The sequence below is a fragment of the Clavelina lepadiformis genome, chromosome 1 (genome assembly GCF_947623445.1).
Source record: "Clavelina lepadiformis chromosome 1, kaClaLepa1.1, whole genome shotgun sequence".
In the NCBI taxonomy this organism is placed as follows: Eukaryota; Metazoa; Chordata; class Ascidiacea; order Aplousobranchia; family Clavelinidae; genus Clavelina; species Clavelina lepadiformis.
The window spans coordinates 24,221,972-24,240,050 of NC_135240.1; the positions used below are offsets into that span (position 1 = coordinate 24,221,972).

General features: G+C 35.7%; 1 protein-coding gene and 1 long non-coding RNA gene across 4 annotated transcripts; both read left to right on the forward strand.

The window, feature by feature from the left end:
• Positions 1–2,964: 2,964 nt before the first annotated feature.
• On the forward strand, positions 2,965–12,254 carry LOC143450333 (cyclin-I-like). Its single transcript, XM_076950844.1, has 9 exons — positions 2,965–3,160; positions 3,963–4,113; positions 6,857–6,988; positions 7,151–7,225; positions 7,944–8,084; positions 8,166–8,396; positions 9,355–9,492; positions 9,761–10,040; positions 10,165–12,254. Exons 1-9 carry the CDS (start codon positions 3,156–3,158, stop codon positions 10,296–10,298), a joined length of 1,287 nt encoding a protein of 428 aa, XP_076806959.1. The 5' UTR covers positions 2,965–3,155; the 3' UTR covers positions 10,299–12,254.
• A 1,824-nt stretch (positions 12,255–14,078) lies between these two features.
• LOC143452385 (uncharacterized) lies at positions 14,079–18,070 on the forward strand. 3 transcript variants are annotated; one of them, XR_013115027.1, is made up of 7 exons: positions 14,079–15,594; positions 15,791–15,833; positions 15,972–15,995; positions 16,394–16,483; positions 17,574–17,642; positions 17,775–17,859; positions 18,016–18,070. It is a non-coding gene; the product is annotated as an uncharacterized LOC143452385 (long non-coding RNA). The 3 variants fall into 3 exon arrangements; XR_013115029.1 differs by lacking the exon at positions 15,972–15,995 and having other exon boundaries at positions 14,082–15,594; positions 15,791–15,825; positions 16,392–16,483; XR_013115028.1 differs by lacking the exon at positions 15,972–15,995 and having other exon boundaries at positions 14,083–15,594.
• The last annotated feature ends 9 nt before the right edge of the window (positions 18,071–18,079 follow it).

The window sequence follows — 18,079 nt, forward strand, 5'->3', positions numbered from 1 at the left end:
AAACTATATTGTATGGCATAACCGATACTGAAGAATAAAGGTTTTTAACAAATTTTTAACGACAAAAGGCATAACGTGTAGTGGAAGTGTATGTAGTGAAGAAGACCCTGTCACCATCCGGTTCCCTTCGACGTATGATACCCCGACAATAACTTCCAAGCTTAACTTTAACCTAGTGAAGTGTTAGCAAATGTAGGATCCTGACCCAAGCTCATCCACACAGGTTACTTACAATTCAAAAGTCTAATCAAAAAAGGTTCTCTAAAATTAATTATATCATTCTCTATTATTGTAATCTACCCTAACGAAGCTCACCCGCATGGGTTTGCGAAACGTTGGTTTCATTAAAAATTCAATCACCAATTTCATCACGCACTTTCTGTTGTTGAAATTATGCCTGATGGCCAGAGGTGGGAAGTCAGTACTTTGAAAGTACCGTCGGTAACGGTACCGGTACTTGGCAAAAAATGTACCGACGGTACCGGTATTGGTACTGAAAAAGTACCGCGGTACAGTAATTCGGTACTATAGTACCGCGGTACTGCCTACCTATGCTGGTGGCAAACATAGTATAAAAGGTAAGTGTTTAAAGAACTTTGTTAAAAGACTTGAATTAATTTCACTTTAACTCAACCAAAATTACAAATGCCAGAAAGCCTGGGCTGAAGTTTTAAAAATGAATAGACATAAAATGCTGCGAGTGTCCTTGAAATGACTGTCAGATTACGTGTCCTGCTCTGCATGGAAATACGGAATGAAGCACCTATATACGGAAACTCAATTTTCGTGTGAAACGAAATTACGGTTACAACCGTGGAAGAAATTAGGCCTACTATAATGAATAAAGTAGACGACATTGGATTTTAGGCAGTGTGTAACTGAGGAACAATTCTTACCAACAGCGAGCATTTTGAAAGCAGCCTTCAATCATAAGTCGTTTTTGCAGATTCCTTGCCATGGGTTACCGATGGGCATGGGTTACCGATCGCGCTCAACTCGGCTTGGTCATGTATGACACACGCCGTCACCATTTATGTGGCACGCGAGTGTAATGCTTGGTTTTGAAATTTTCGCGAAATACTTTAATTCAAATTTGATTCTCGTTTCAGCGAAGAAAAGTCTTTGACTTATGACCGACAAACCGCTTTTAAGGAAATCCTACCTTTAGCATTATCAAGGCTTACCTTAGATTGAAAGCCAGCAATTGCTTGCTAAACGTATCTTTTTTAGTTATAAGCTATTTCACCTTAGACGCTGGAAATGATTAATAGTGCTACTACTATGCCCATATTTTCAATTCTAATGGTCGCTAGCAAGTGATATATATACCAACACACCACGCAACATAACTTACTTCACAATCAATCTCACACTTACCAGATGCCGATTACCAACGCAAATGTTGGGTTGTATCTATTCAGATCAGAATCATATCTGTAGACCTACAGTGCACTCCTGCCGCGGACGGCCAGACCTGAACCATACCAGAACGTGTGTTGTTGATTTCATTTTAAGAATTTTTATTTTAAAAAAGACAAATGAGGGAAGGCCTATGCTTACTTTCACAGAAATATCATTTCCAGTCATGTTGCGAAATCAATGACCTTGACATATTCAACAGGGAAATTCTTAACAAAAGAGACGGTAAAAGAGCTTAAATGTCATCCCAGGAAAGTAATCATATGTTTGCCTTTTGCTTAATCAAGGCACTGAGGAGAAAATCCATGAACTTAATTGACCCAAGGTCCTACGAAATTTTGTTTAAAATCTTAAGCGGTATACCCGTGACTACTTTGTAATGATCGTAATCTTATGACATTAAAAACGCAACAATTAATCAAAACTTTGTGAACTTATCGAGAAAAATACATGTCGTAGAGCCGTAGACGGACTATGAAGAGCCACTTATTTATAGTGCATCCTATAAGTTATATTTAAAAATTCGGCTGATGCGTATGATAACCATCTCAAGCGGATGCAAGTCTCAGAAAGTGAAGTAAAACGTTTAACATTACTAAGTAAGTTTATGGACACTATACATTTATACAAGTATAAGTTACGTATGCATATGAGACAGCAAATACAGTCTAATACTGTGTGATTCAACGAATTTTGACAAGAATGGCCCAAGAAGGTAAGTTATTGTTTGAAAGAATGTATCTTTCGCAGTTAGCTGTAGGTTGTGGTTTCGCATGTAGGTTTTAGGCTTGGTGTAGCTCCAGGTTTGTTTGTGATAAGTATAACATCACTAACAAACAAAGCTAAACAAAAGCTGCGTGCTGTGTAACAACGCAGACAAAGAATCTCGGTATTGGAATGGCAACGAATAATCGCCAATGCAAAGTTCATCCAGGTATAAATATTAGGTCATAATGTCAAGATTTGATTGACAGCGAATCTCTTTCTCACTACTTTTTAGGAATACGCACATGCAAATAACAAGAAGTAAGCAAGTATTTTAAGCTTAATTTACGCAGGAGCTAATTTTGGCTTAAATACTTACGGTTCCTTCCTACGTTGCCAGTTAGAAGTGGTTTTACCTTGATGGCGTTTTGCTTGGTGGTAGCTCTGACATCAATCCAAAGTCCAAACGTATTGTCTAGCCACTCTAGCGTTTATCGGCATAAAATGATGGCAATAATTTTGGTTAACGTGGACCAAGGAATAAGCTGGCGGGAGCCTCACAATATGCCATTTTAGATAAAGCGATGGTCTGGACAGAGAGTGCGGTCAGTACTCAGTAGTCAGTACATGGTCCAACACAATCTTCTTGATTAGCAATAAAACAAGTAACTTGAAATGGTCAGTTCTACTTACCAGCGCTGAAAACTACTTATTCAGTGTTTGACTTCGAGAAAAGACTGTTCACTGAAGCGTGCAAACATAAGAGAGAAAAAAGATTTTTTTTTCTTTTTTTGTTACGTCACTACCGTTATCCGCGTTCCTCTTTTTCTCTCGCTCTAGTATTAATTTTACAGCTGATAAGACAGATCGATTGCGATTCGGTGAACCTTATATTGGAGTCAAAAATGATACAGCTGGCCTAAACGAGGTTAAATTCGCCATGGACTGCCAATTGCTTCATTAAAACGTGAAATCTATGGATCTTTTCTTAGGAATCAGGACAACAAGGAACCACCGCTGTGGAGTGCTTGATGAGGTAAGTTCTAGGCTAGCTATGCTTGATTTTTGGTAGACCTGCTTCTAAAGATCCTCACAAATATTTTCGTTTTTCAGCATGATTTTAATATGTACTATACTTTGTTGTTTGGGTTAGCTTAAACCTTATTTATGTGGCAATTATATTGATTCAGTCGTTTCAATGTTCTTAACCAAAGTCATTTAAATAGCATATAGCCTACTTCTTGTACTTAGAATTTAGACAACCTCTTTGGGTTAATAAATCCACTTTTAGTTCCACATTTGGATAGTTATCATGTATTGTACAAACCGTACCTCTTTGGAAAATTTTTCTATTTAATTTTACATATGTTCAGTGCTGTGTGTGTCTCTGATTTGACATATAGACTAAATGAAGCACAAATGTAGGCATGATAGGTCAGTCAAGTTATTGAGTAGGAGTGCATTGATTTAAGGATCTCCTTTAGTTTTGCGCTCTCACACGAAGGCCAGAATGGGAAGGAGTTATGATCTAATAATTTCTCAATAATCTGTCGTGATATGGAAGTGCAGAAGTACAAAAGAGATCCAATTTTAATAGGGTTGCTGAATATGTTAGCAAAGCTTCATGAAACTGATAATCTCCAGTCATATCTTACAAATTATGTTATTATTTGCGTTGTTAAGAAGTACAAAGGTTTTATGTAAAAATTCTGAGTTAGTAGTGATTATTTTTAATAGAAATAAAGAAATGTCACTAAAATTTTTGTGACATACTGTATCTAGCCACAACATTTCTTTTTGCATTAAAATAAGCTGAAGTTCTATATTGTAATGTTCAGGTTGAGAGATCAGGAGCATACAAGAGGAATGTTGCTCAATGGCTCAGAGAAAGCTTGGCCTCTACAGCGGTTGGTACAAATGCTCAATCACACTCTAGCTAAGGAAAAAGAATCTTGGAAGGAATCACCTCTGTCGCTTCCTAAAAGCATGGTAATTATTGCTGTTAGTGCTTTAAAATTATGAGTAATAAATTTTTTTGGAAGTGAGCATTGTAAATTTATAGCATTTTGGGGATTGGAAAGGTAAAACTTGGTTTTGCTTGTTAGTAAAACTGTGTGATTTCTTCCCATTGCACTTATACACCCATTCCAAAGAATTATTGCCTAGGTTAAGTATAAAACACTTTGTTAGCTAATTTTTTGAACCTTCTTTTTTCTAAAAGATATTGAGTACTGACTTAAACAAATAACCTATTTATCTTATTGATAAAATATATCTTATTTCATATTACAAATGTAAAATTATATAGCTAAACCCAAAACCTATTTCAAACTTTAATTCCAAAATAATCATAGGATAGAGTAACCTAAGCCTAAGGGTTGCGACCCAAAGTTGGATCACTGAATCTTTTTGTTACATTTTTTATTTAACCACTTGGTTTTTTTTTGACGTAGCATACTTCAAACTACAGATAAATGTTTTTGTCATCAAGTTTAAAGAAACAAGTAATAGTCATAATAATAGTGTTCGGTAATTTTAGAACTTAAGAGGTTTGAGGAATTACAGTTAGGTCGCAAGCACCTAAAATGAAAAAGATTTGGGTCGCGTTGAAAAAATTTGAAAACCATTGCCATAACCATTAATATGCTATATTAATAACCATTATGGTCATTTTAATAGCCATTAAAACATAACCACTGTAATATGCTTGAAGATTAGTTGGTGCAATGCTGTTAACCTGGGCAGCACATTCTAATATGTTGTGCCTTAGCTACTTTGATATGCTGTTGCTGTGACCCAAAAATTACGCGCAATACGAATATAGAAATAATTATTGAAAACAGGTTTCTGCTACAGCAGTAGTCTTGAAATTTTAGCTGGTGGTATCCTTTCAAAAGAAAGTTTGCAGTATGTTGGTTTCAACTTGTTTTCGCAGATGACTTACCATCGTAAAACTTTGCACAGATTTACAAACTGTTAGAAAACCTTTTATAGGCAACCCAGAAATGCTTGAGCGAGTGCAGAACAGTATCACTTTTATTTGTGAACAAATATTTACTCTGCAAAGCGAAAGGTTCACAACGGTTTTTGCCAGCTGATTTGTAACTTATTACCTAACCAAGTTGTTGTTCAAATAGCGCTGATATAGTTATGGTGCAATGTTTTCTAGACGTTTCTATGTAGATAAACCCAAATTTTAAAATATTTTTCCACGAAGTTTCAAGTTGTTTACAAGCTATAGTATTTAAAATTGTAACTGGATTGCCTACACAGCAAGCACTGACATACCAAAGTATTGAGTCATACAATAGCCTTAACCCAGAAGCGTTGATGTCGGTTTGTATAAGTGACCTTGCTAATTCAGTGTGCGGTGGTATGTTTATGCGCCTGGAGCGTTTAAAAATTCAATGCAGTATCTTTGTGGTGCCCCGCTATAGCCGCCAGTTTATTGGCGCCTGAAATCAAGTGAACAAAATTTTGAAAGCTGGGCGCCAGGGTATTTAAATACGAACGAGCGAATGCGTAGATCCGAGTTCCACAGTGCCCAGTGAGTCGGCAAATATTGTTTCTTTCAAGAACAACTATAAAATGCCTTCTGCTCAGTGGAGTAGTTTTTTCCTTCAAAACCTGGCTGCCCATGACGTAGGTTTCCTTTTTCCTTATTTGGGCGGTTGCCCTTTCTTGCGTCATGCTTGCGCACTTGACAGCTCAATCGAGGAGAGAAAAGGAGAAAAAATGGAAGCGCGTCATCGCCAGAAACTACAACAAAGAAATATGTTAGTGTGACACAATGTACTCGCTCTTGTAGGCACGTATAGCTATTTTCTACATAGAAACTTCGCTTCATAAAATTACCGGCTGATTTGTTTTGGATCAACGCTATTTCTTTGTCAGTTTCTTATTATATTGTGAGACACCTGGTTACTCGATATTGCGATATATTTTTACAAAGCCGCTGTCGCTGTGAAAAGAGTCACGCGTATTTAATTTGATTCAACCTGCTATTGGTATTCAAAACACAATTCAATTTTCTTTTGGACTTCCAAAGAATTCATATGTCAACACTCCAATTGTTATCCTGTTATTACTTCATGTAAAGACTTGTTTGGTCTTTCTGCTTTTCAGTTACTGATTTAATACACTGCTAGTTATGATTTTTGGACAATGCTGTAATCGAATGGCTTGTGCTGACAGCTTTATTGGTTTATTAAAATGAAGCTTAACGTTAAGGGAAAGCTTTACGTTTACCACATTACAAAACAGTGAAACTGTATTGTTAACATCACGCCAAAAACTACTTAAAATGTAAATAACTTGCAGTTAAACAAGACTTTAATTTCCCATCTAATATGTGGTAGAGCTATTCCTGGCATTGTCCTATTATTCTGCTGCTCCTGTAATATGCATATCATCAGCATATGCCAGCAGTCATTGGTAAGTGACACCCTGTTCAATGGCCTTCTAAACAGAGGTCAATTGCGTTACTTGATTTATTCACCAGGCATTTTTCAGTCTATTTATAAGTAGGCATGTCTGTACCAAGATTAAATGAACCGATAATATGGTTGCACCACGCTATTATGAGATTTCAGTATGTACACTATGACTATATACATGTCAAAAATTAATATCATCAATTTTTCAAAATCATTATGATAAAAGCGATTGACTTATAATCGTAACAAATAAAGCTGATTTTGTTAGTCACCCATTAATTTTTTATTTATTTTAGAATGACATTGGACCTGAATATCGTAACCGTATAACAGAATGGATGGCTCAACTTACAATTCAGTTTCACTTCCACCCAGAAACCTTTTTCCTTGCAAGCAGCATCTTAGATCGCTTTATTACTTCTGTAAAAGTGAGTGGAATTGTATCTATTATGAATAGGGTAGTATCTTAATTGTTGTTAATGGCATCTCAGTTGCTATGATCAATTGCTATGGGGATTTTTACTTGCTTTTGACGGTCACTCACTGATAGAGGGCTACTTTAAATTTTGGCAAAATTCTTTCTGTGTTAGGCACAACCAAAATACCTCAAGTGCATAGCGATCACTTGTTTCTACATCGCAAGCAAAATTTCAGAAGAAGAAGACGTAAGTGATATTCTAGATTGTATAAGTCACAAGTGGATCAATATTGGACATTGCTTGCTATTAATCAAATGATTTGTGTTATTTTACCCACTTTCCTTCATCATTAAACACCACAATTTTGAAATGTTCCCTAAACAGTCTGTTTCCAGGCGTATGGCAGCAGTGTAACATCAGTGAGCTTATAAAACGTTAGTGTAATACGTGCTATTAGTGACGTTTATTGACTTGCATTTTTAAAACGTTGAAAGGATGCACGTCAAAACAGTAAACCATGTTTTTGCTTTTTCTGTATTCAGTAAAATCATGCAGATGATATATAATATATAACACAATGAAGATAACCAGTAAATCATTCATATTATACCCAATTACATGTTTCTACTGGATGTGGTTGCGACAGCTGTAATTTGAGCTTAAGGACAACTTCCTATCTGTACCTTAATTGGAGAAAGAGTGGTAATCATAATATGAAATCAAACACACACAGATATGCGCAGTTGTGTATATTAAGGTTTCATACCAACCAGGCTTCCTCACTGACAGTCACTACATGAACACAGGAAGTGTGACACATTGCTCTCTGTATACATTTTCTGTCACCACTTACTTGTGTATAGCATGTTCATCACAGTAAACTTTTCAACCTATTCCAGTTTGAATTTGCTTAACCACCAAACACTTTTCAGTTTGGCATGAATGTTAACATTATCTTATCCAGGTTGTCCCTTGCACTGGCGAATTGGTCGGGGACAGTAACTGTGGATTTCGTGTATGTGATGTTCTGAGGATGGAGCGAATCATCTTGGAGAAGTTATCCTGGGATATTCTTTCCCCTACTCCACTTGACTACCTCCACATGGTATGTGATTTTCACCTTTCTATCACGCTAATTAATATTCAAAAACCAGTTTAATTGTTGTTTAATGTGCTTTTTTTGAAGTTTCAAGTCCTTGCTTTCATCCATTACTCGGATTTGTCCTCATCATTGTCGTTGCCACATCTCATGGGCATGATGACAAACAGTTTGATCCATGCTCTTTGTCGCTATGAAGTTGCAAGATTTCCAAACGCTGCAATAGCTCTTGCCCTTGTGTCACTAAATCTTGAATCGGTTACAAGCAACCCCGGAAAGTGGACATCAATCACAGGACAGTTGCAAGCTCTTGCAAAGGTCAGTGTGCAGTGCTTCATAGTATACATTTTATCTTTGACCTTAGTGGTATTTATATGTGTATAAGTCATGTCGCACTTTGCTAACATACAACAAATTGGGAAAAATGTTATAGTAATATGTGTTACGTAATGTTCATATGCTTTCGCGAATCTTTTAAATAAACATTCTTTGAATAGACAACAAAACAATTGCTAATGTATCATACGAAGTATAAAATATTAACACGTCACTTGGACCAGTTTAACATAGTTTATTAATTTGTTTGCATCTATAGCTTATACCGATTGCAGTATATTTTGATGTTGTATAATTTATCAAAATCTTTTAACACTTCTGGAATGTAACGTGACTAGCTCCTTGTTCATCTCTGCACTTAATGTTATAACAATTCTTTCGCACATCCCAAGCACCATTGACTTTTTGAACTGTGTTCACTTAATTGATTTCATGTTGAATGTGGTCCATCTGTGCTCATCACTTTATTTGTCAACCTGCTAACACCATGTGAATTAGTTTAAACTTGTTGTTTCAAGCAATTTTAGATGTCAAGTGACTTCTTGTTTTTGTGTTTACTTATTTGCTCACACAGTAACACTTTGTTTCAGGTTTGCAACTAGAATTTATGATATGGCTTAAAAATTAAATCTTGGATAGGTTAAATGTTAAACTGTTTCAGCCATGAAAAAATTGCATGCCTTGGTTATTTTGCAAAATGAGCTAACTCCCATTTGTCCCTTTTGCTGATTTCTTTCTACTCTGTTGTCAATATTCTGTCTCTTTGAGCATTAGTCTTTAGATCTAATTATGTATATTCACTTTAATTTACTTAACAGTATTGTTGTCAATTGTTGCAAAATATATTATAGTACTGTACTACTTTACTGCAGCTGGTAAGGTGCCGTTTATCTTGTAATGATTTTGAAATAACGTCAAATTGTAAATAACTTAATTACAGGTGAAGACAAATGATCTGATGAAATGCAGACAAGTTTTAATTCAGTGTCTTCCAAACACCGATGTTACCTGCAGGATAAGGCTTTATTCCCCATCCCCATTTCCTGGCTCACAAAAACTGATGCCTTCCAGAACAAAAGTATTTATTAAGTTTATCCTCAAATATATTAAATGTATAAAAGCTGTTACTGATTTTCAGTTTTTTATCAGTCATTTGTGTCGTATTATATTAATTACTTGCATTATTATCAAATATTTATATTGTATTATTACAGTGATGATATGAAAGGCTGTTTATAAATATGTTGTTGAATCTCGTGTTGGTGATATTAATTTAAGTTAACCATGCAAAAATGCATTGTTTGTTTTAAAATAGTGCTGTAGTGATGTGATCATACCTTTTTTAGGTCATTCATGCTAGTAACAGTGCTGCAATAAAAAGAAAAGCTACACCAGAACTGATGCACTGTACATCTGAGAAGAAAATTCATGCAACTTGCACAGAGGATATGGAATTCACTGAAGCAGAAACGTACGACTCCGACATGACTTTAACTGCTTCTGAAGGTGAAATGTCGGATGTGGATGATGGCGCGTCTCGCACAGTCTCTCCTTCCAAGAGACTAACTTATGCGGAAATAGTGAAATATGGAGCAATGCACAACCATGACGAAATGGACCAGCAAGGTTTTTGAGTTTGATATTTCGTGCACTTTTGTCAAAACGGTCATCCAATTTTTAGAAAGGTTTTATTTTTCCTGCTCAACATCTATTTTCCATCGTTTTTAGTCATTTTTTAATTTTTTTTCAGATTCTGATCAAAGCATTTCATCAAACTCAGAGTATCTTCCAGAGATGTCAAACTCGTGTGGGTTACAGGCATCATCTTATGGCTTCAGCGCCTCTTCTCTGACTCCAGGAACTCAGAGAAGAATCAAGACTTAACTCTTACCTCTTATGACACTGGTACACTTTATCCTGGTTTGTCAACTTTACTAGTTCAAGATTTCATTGATATATTGTTCCTGTCCATGTGTAACTTATGTGCATATATATTTTTATATTTGTTGTATGTGGTATGTAGACCTAAGATTCTATATTTCGTTAGTGACAGTTTAATCTTGTCGATTGAAGATGAGTTTGGTTACTTACACAACCAAACTTACATTTTCATCTGAAAGAAACCTGTCCTCTTATCTTTACACTATCTTTCTTGCTTGTGTAGTTGTTAGTCAATTTGTCTTTTTCACTGGATAATGTCGCACGCTGGTATTGGGGAGAGATTTTCTTTCATTGAAGCTTGGTGCATTCTCTTAATTCTTGCGAAAATCTTTGGTGATGTCGCACTGTGTACAAATTGATATCAAATTTTTGGAACAGAATTTTATCAAAAATGATGCTTCATTGTGATTGTTTATTCAAAACGTCTTGCCGGTAAAGTCAATTCTGTTCAACAGATTTTGTGACCTTATTTTTCAGTTATGGTTTGTTTTTGTTTATTTGGCATTTTCTTATAGATACTGTAATAGCTCTATTCGATGTATATAGATTAAAAAATATTTTATGTTCGTTTTGATTATTTTGCAATGTTTTCAGTTTCACTCTAGTTTTTTTGTTGGACATAGTTATTAGTTTCCTGTGTTTATTATTACTTTAGGCTATATAGGTTTATTTTAGCATTTTCGCTGTATTCCCATTGTTTCAGTTTTCGATTGCTTATCTTTCGCCATCACTTCGTGCCTTTTCAGTTTGCTATTCTGGTGGTATCTTGGCAACGCGACTTAAAACAGCAAAATTGAGACCGTTTGGGCATCTGGCAACGCGTATTATTCGAATAGCTTTGTTTCCCAGTAGCTTTACGCCCTATACAAACGAGGCTTGCCCACACGTAAGGCTGTTAAACGCCGCCGCTCAGCTTATTCACGTTAAGTATTGTTGCCATGCGTCCTGTGTCACTTCGTGCGGTGTTTACATAACTAACATGCGTCGTCAAATAGGCTTAATTCCTGTAGAAATACCATTAGCCGTTGTACTCAATTGCTCTTTGACGGTCTCGCTTTAGCACAAATCTAGCTTGTGCTTGATTATTTGATGTTTGCTGCAGCGTTACAGAACCTTTTTGTTGTGCGTTTCGTGTAGTAAGAGAATCTAGATGTTATAAAGAGAAAGACATGATGACCACTCGTCGCTTTGCACAGCGGGTTCAGGAGAACACCTAACTTTCTATGTGTGTTGTGTTTTGGTCGTCGTCATTTTATTCGGAAAACATTGTCTGCTTCATCGAACGACTATAAGTGTATATGTCGTAATGCTGTAGCGCACGTCAACGGTTTACTTATCTATCTGACTATTCCTAAAGTTGCCGATATTGCTTTGATAGTAACCAAACTTTCCGCTGCCTTCTTAACATGCTGTATCAGCGCCATTTCGCGGCTCCAACTTTCAACCTTTGCTACGCGGTTGATCTTGCATAGCCCAGTAGCATCGTGTAGACGTGCATCCAACCAAGCGGTGTGCGCTTGCAGCTTTTTTATATAACTATTAACCACTAATCAGTAACATCGTTACCCACTCAGTATTATTAGAGCTTTCCACGTAGCGCATATCTACGTGAAAAATCTGTATTCCATTACCGGAAATAATTTCCGGCCTATAGTTTCTATGTAATACCAATGTATATAGTTGATGTTATGTTACGCAACTTTCGCCCTTTTTCCACAACTTCACCATTGCGTCTTCGCTTTTACACACGATATCTAAATATTAACTGGCGCCATCTTGCTTTGTTTTTTTATCGGGCTAGCTCTCGAAGAACAAGGTGCATCAGACACTTCTGTTGTCGTTTTCGTGTCATGTGTGAATTGTTTCGTGAGAAGAAACGAATAAAATGCCTTCATCAAATTTTCTGTTTTATTAATCATATAACCTCTGCTGTGGTCCTAGACACCTGGAGCATACCTGACGCCAAATCTACTGAGACTGGTAACAAGCCAGGAGCACTGGCTGCCATTTCATTAAAACTATGTAGGCTGCTTCACCAGCAAGTGGAATAGTTTAGACATTTTATTATGAGCAACGTAATTTGAAACAGGATTAAGCCTCATACACCCTTTGCAGTGCATGTTATAAAGGTATACCCATCATGCATATAGGACAAACATTTGCCTTACAAGGATATCAACCGATTTCGAATTGATTGGAGCTGATCTTTTGGGGGTGGAACGGTTTTCTAATTAAGTTGAAGGCGTTCGGTCACCTTAATTTTCTATGCTTGCATATCTGTTTTGTGACGAGCTAACCTGGCCGAACTCTTTTTGTATAAAGGTGAAAAGAACTACATTCTCGTTTGTTTTGAAATCTTTCCTGTTGAACTTGAAAATACGTAATCATTGACGCACCATAATTAGGAGGAACATGTTTCGCGTAGACGAAAATTGACGTATTTACCTGGCTCAAAAACATACAGAAAGATAAGTTTTTCGACAGTGCGTCATATTCATGATGTGTAGCATGCAATTTTACACATGTGTCAACTTCTATTGAAACTCAGGACACTAGTAGTAGACATGTCAGGTCAGCTGCCAGCAAAAAATTGGCGAGATTGAGCACAAAGTGAAACAAATAAATTCAAGTACAGAAATTATTTCAGAAGGTCATGCAGCACTAACAAAAATATGTTTTGAATCTTATCGCAAATGAAAAGACTAAAATCCTGCAAATAAGAGAGAGATACTATTTCACCGTAAATACCTCACGCAGCCTGTTGTTAAAGATAGGCGATTAAGGTTAAAAGAAAGGATATGCAAAAAGTTGGTTTGTAAAAGTTTTTAAAAGCTGAGTCTAAAAGTCTGGATTTTACGTCTCAAAATCCGCTTTAAACCCCCTTGAAAGGTGGGCTATTCTCACATTTCTACGTAGAATAGCAGCGAATTTATTGTGTAACCTACATTTTTGAAACGCTGTATAAGCCTATGTGTTTTCTTATAGATTAAATTATAGCTGATAAGTTGTCGAAAACAAGCAAATGTGATGAAACAAAAGAAACACTGTTTGTTGTCATTTTCCAGTACCGCTATTTTCCATGCCATCATTTTCTATCGACCCAAAATCAAAGGTTATATTAAGGCAAAAGTTTAAACTTGAATATAAACGTGAATATTGTTGTATTATACATCTCGGTATATTTGCTAATTTGTGGCAAAATGTAGCTGGCCAAAAAGTGGTGGTAACCACAAATAGGTAAAGGTTCCTTGGTCCTTCGACTTCTTCCCCGAGATCTGGCCCTGCCGTTATGAGGTTGCTTGTCTTTCGCGGCAACATTTCCACACAAATCGATTTGGCAAAGCGTAAGAGAATAAAATTGTATTGAACTAGTAACGAACTTAAGAAAGAAGTGGACGACTAAACGAATTGACAAAGGGTGAACGTAATATCAAGCAAAGTACTCCACGTTAATTAACTAAGAAATGTACAGAATTCGGTAAAACTATGGGTAAAACAAATAAATTAAAGGAAATTGTCCCCGAGTGCCTTTAACATGGTGCCAACTGCCACAGTTTCATTCAATTTTTTTTATGATAACTTGTTTTTGTGCATTTTTCAAACAACACATTTTTGTTTGTTTGCTTGAATTGAAAACACCATGATCACCAAGCCGCAAACGAAAGCGAATGTCATTAATGCCTTACATACAGGCCTGAAGGCGTTGCAACAATGGCGTAGCGTTGCTGAGTATGGAACCCGGTTTGCATGAGTGCAGTTACTGTACTGTAGTTGCTCTAAGCCGGTCTGCAGAGTTTGGCAAGCGAGCACTTAAGTCTGCAAGTGCGGTTTTTTTGAATTTGGTAACGCACTTCCGGTGCATTAATACAAACTTAGATGTATTTTATATATAAGTATACTTTGCACACTTTTTTAACATTTTTTTGTTGATTTTTGTACATAAAACTAAATCCTTTACATATTTGCTTGGTAATTATTTATATACCATATTTTCATTAGAAAATATTTCTGATATATACCTTGTACACTTTTTACAGCTCACTGTGCAAAGTTATCTAGAGAGGAGGTAACTTTGCACACTAAATGAAACTTTTGTTGAATTAAATTAGATTTGGCGGTAAAACATGTTTTGAGTAAAGCTAGCTATCTTAGGGGTTACTTTGCACCAGGGCTTTGGAGCAGGCGTAAATGTTAAATTGCTCCAGCTCCGGAGCTCATTGATACCACCACTCCGGCTCCATTACGTCAAAAACTGAGGTTTAAAGATGAAGGCTCAATTTGGAATATCTAGCTCAATGGGTCAGTCAGTACCATCGGTTGCAGCTATGAGCATGGGACTGCTCTGCTGTCAGATCCCCAGCAATTCTTAATTTTGTGAAGGGTTGCTGTTAAATTATGTGAATTCAGCCAATAGTAGTAGGCTAGTAGCATAGCATCTTATGAAATACATCGGAGCCGGAGCTATTTTTCAAACAACTGGCTCCAGCTCCATTTGAATTTCACGTAGAGCTCCAGCTCCGTTGAAAATGCACGGCTCCTTGCTCCTGCTCCGGGCTCCAAAGCCCTGCTTTGCACGCAGAAAATGTTTTTAAAAGCAAAGTAGATTTTGACAATCTGGTTTACAGCGTATTTGACAAATTAAAGGTCTAATACAATCAATTTGAAAAATGCTTGTAGGTACATATACACAATTAATCAAATGCTGCGGATTAGAAGTTTAGAATCAATGAAATTAATGAATGAAAAGAGACAGACCCCGATTACCACATTTTTAACTTTTTAAGGGTTACTATGATGAATCAACATTTCAAAAGCTTTTAAACAAGTCTTTAACTTTTTATTAAAATCAAGCACTGATATAACAGTACACGTTACGTTACGTTTGGCATTACACAAATTCGACCTCACAACACTATCATACTTTAATAAATTTTCCCTACTGTTATCTGTGAACTTCTATTGCATATTGTTTTATTTTGCATAGTATCTGTTACATATTACATTATTTTCACGCAGTAATATGTCAGTATATATACTATACAATTCATGTCATAATATGTGAAACTTTGTAGCGCTTATAGATGTATATTGGTTTCGTCCTTGCGAATTAAGCGTACAGAATTAAGAAATAAAGCCATTTTTATCTTTGCTGAGCTTTATCGGCATCATGGAATCCATGTACATGGAAAGCATAGACACAAACTACATAAACATTGCGACTTCAAACAATATGCTAACGGTAAGTTAACTTGCAGTTTATTCTGGTTCGATCAAACCGGATGTGTTGTTTTTCAAAAGAAGCAATACCAAGATCTTTATTCTCCTGTGCAAACAGTTTTATATTGTTGTAAGAGTAAGACATATAATTATATGTATACGTTATGAAAACTACAGTTGTGTTTATTAAAATAAATCCCTTTGTTAATTATTTTTAGGATGATCTGATTAAAGCAGTTTTGGAAATTGAACAAGATCAAGGTAATTATTAGTTATTAAAAATGTATTTTTTCTGCTGTGCTTTTGTGTTTTAAATTTTGATTTTAGCATTACTTTCTGCTCTTTTTAATCTTTTATATTTTGTATGTTACTTATCGTTTTTATTTGCTTTTCATAAAGCACCTTCGAGCAATTTTTCATCGGGTGAGTGCCATGAGTGTGGTAGAAGTGCTTGGTATTATTATTATTAATTGTGATTCATGTTTATCCACCATGTTAATCCCTTGCATGGGATTTCACAAAAAGCTTTTTTAATGATCTATTGTAAAAAAATGGAAAATTTTTGTTTCTAATTGATTGCAAAGGGTGCTAACGTTAGCTAGATTGAAATATTTACATGCTACATCAATGTTTTGTACATTACATCCTACTTTTACATCCTACTTTTTCTTACAAATTCACCAAGTCATTTTGCTTAAAGTTTCAGGTTATTTGGTTTATCATGTAGTAATACTGCAAGTTCTATGGGTTTTTAATATGTTTTGTCTTAACTGTTGGATGCTGTTGATAAAAATAACACAGCAGTTGTTGTTTATTACCAGGAACAATTTACAAACAATCCCATGAAACTTGTGACGATCCTTCAAAGAATGTTGACCAGAGAGCAAGAAATCTTGAACCTTACCAAAAAGGTAAGTTAGTGATGGTTTACCACAGTTTTTGTTGCTAAGGCTTGTGTTCACATTATATATACATCATCCACTTCATGACTGTACATTTGTAAATAGAGCTGTAATATTCGTAAGCCCAGAGGTTCCCAAGTTCTATATTACCTAATAAACCCTTGGACATATGCAATGTTATAACACGTTTGCTTGATTGCAGTCCTGAGACCACTTAACAAAACACTATCACAAACCAATATTAAAGTGCAACTTATACAATTGGCATACTATCCAATATCTTTTGATGACCATTATGTGCTTTTTGCGCAATACAAATGAATGGAAAAAACATTTGAAACATGGCATTGACCAAATAAGTTATTTATTTTGAAAGATCGAGTCAATGGTTATTTGAAATGACCCAAAAATTTACATGCAACTGTAATTTTTGTTGACAATACAGCATATATATATATATGTACAAAAGTTCTTTTTTATATTAAACTTGGTGAAAATGTGCACTCTTTTGACTGTTTTTTTACGTATTAGTAGGTTTTGGAATCAGACATAACCAAACGTAGCACTGGCTGTCTAGAGTTTATAGCAAGATACCATGTATTATTTTCTTTAATTACTTTTCATAATAGCCAAAAACACATAGAAGCGTATTGCTTCCAATTAGAAATCCTTCGTTTCCATAATTTCTGTCAACGCTTGTACACTTTATAATGGCAGGAAATTGTGCATTTGTGCAGATAAAACATTCTCATTACCTCTATATAAGGACTGCAATTTGCATTGATAAACTGCAACTTAAAGCCGGACGTCACGTTTTGTGGGCTAAGAAAGGCTAAAGTTGTCCTGCAGTTTTTCTGTGTGCATGACGTGTGTGAGCATATGCTATAGCTTGGTTCTGTGTTAGAACTAGTTGGTAGTGGGTTTTCAATCTGAATTCTTTTGCCTTCTTAGTGCTCATGCACTCGTTGATTGAAACCTTAATGGGATAAATATTTGTTATCATATTACTTCCATTCTCCGGGATAAGGCGTAGCTAGTTTAAAAATTTGGGAATCACCGGGCAAGCTTAATAAATGCAAAACTTTTTTTAACATTTCAGTTACCTCAAGTCTTCTCGGAAAACAAAATTAAAAGTGAGATGCCCACTATATTATATGACAAGATAATGGTAAGTTAATGCACTGTCCTAGCAACTGCATGGTTGTATGCCAATAGTTAAAGTTTTTCTTTTGGGCTTGATCAAAAGCAGTTTCTGTTAACAAAAAATTTTATGCAAATCGGATCACCTTATTGCTTTTAGGAAATTGAAAATATTGTTTTCGGAGCAACAAGCCAGATTAGTCAAGTGTGGGATGAATATACGAAAGTTTGCCTTGAAATCAATGGTAAAAAAACGAACTATTTTTTCACTTTCTGGTTCATTACTTTGCTTCTATGTTAAGTCAACGTTTCTGTTTTATTCATTTTCACAACATATCATAGTTTTATTGTACTTGCACAATTCATTAAATCTCGTTTAATTACAAAATTTTAAAATCAAGCACATCAGATGGACCAAGCCATTTCACCTGACCCAATCAACGAAATGAACATCTTGCTTGATCG

Excerpts from the sequence above, each read along its gene's own strand:
- LOC143450333 (XM_076950844.1), top strand. Across the intron at positions 7,226-7,943 it reads AAATTTCAGAAGAAGAAGAC|GTTGTCCCTTGCACTGGCGA; the intron begins GTAAGTGATATT and ends TATCTTATCCAG. Across the intron at positions 9,493-9,760 it reads TGATGCCTTCCAGAACAAAA|GTCATTCATGCTAGTAACAG; the intron begins GTATTTATTAAG and ends TACCTTTTTTAG.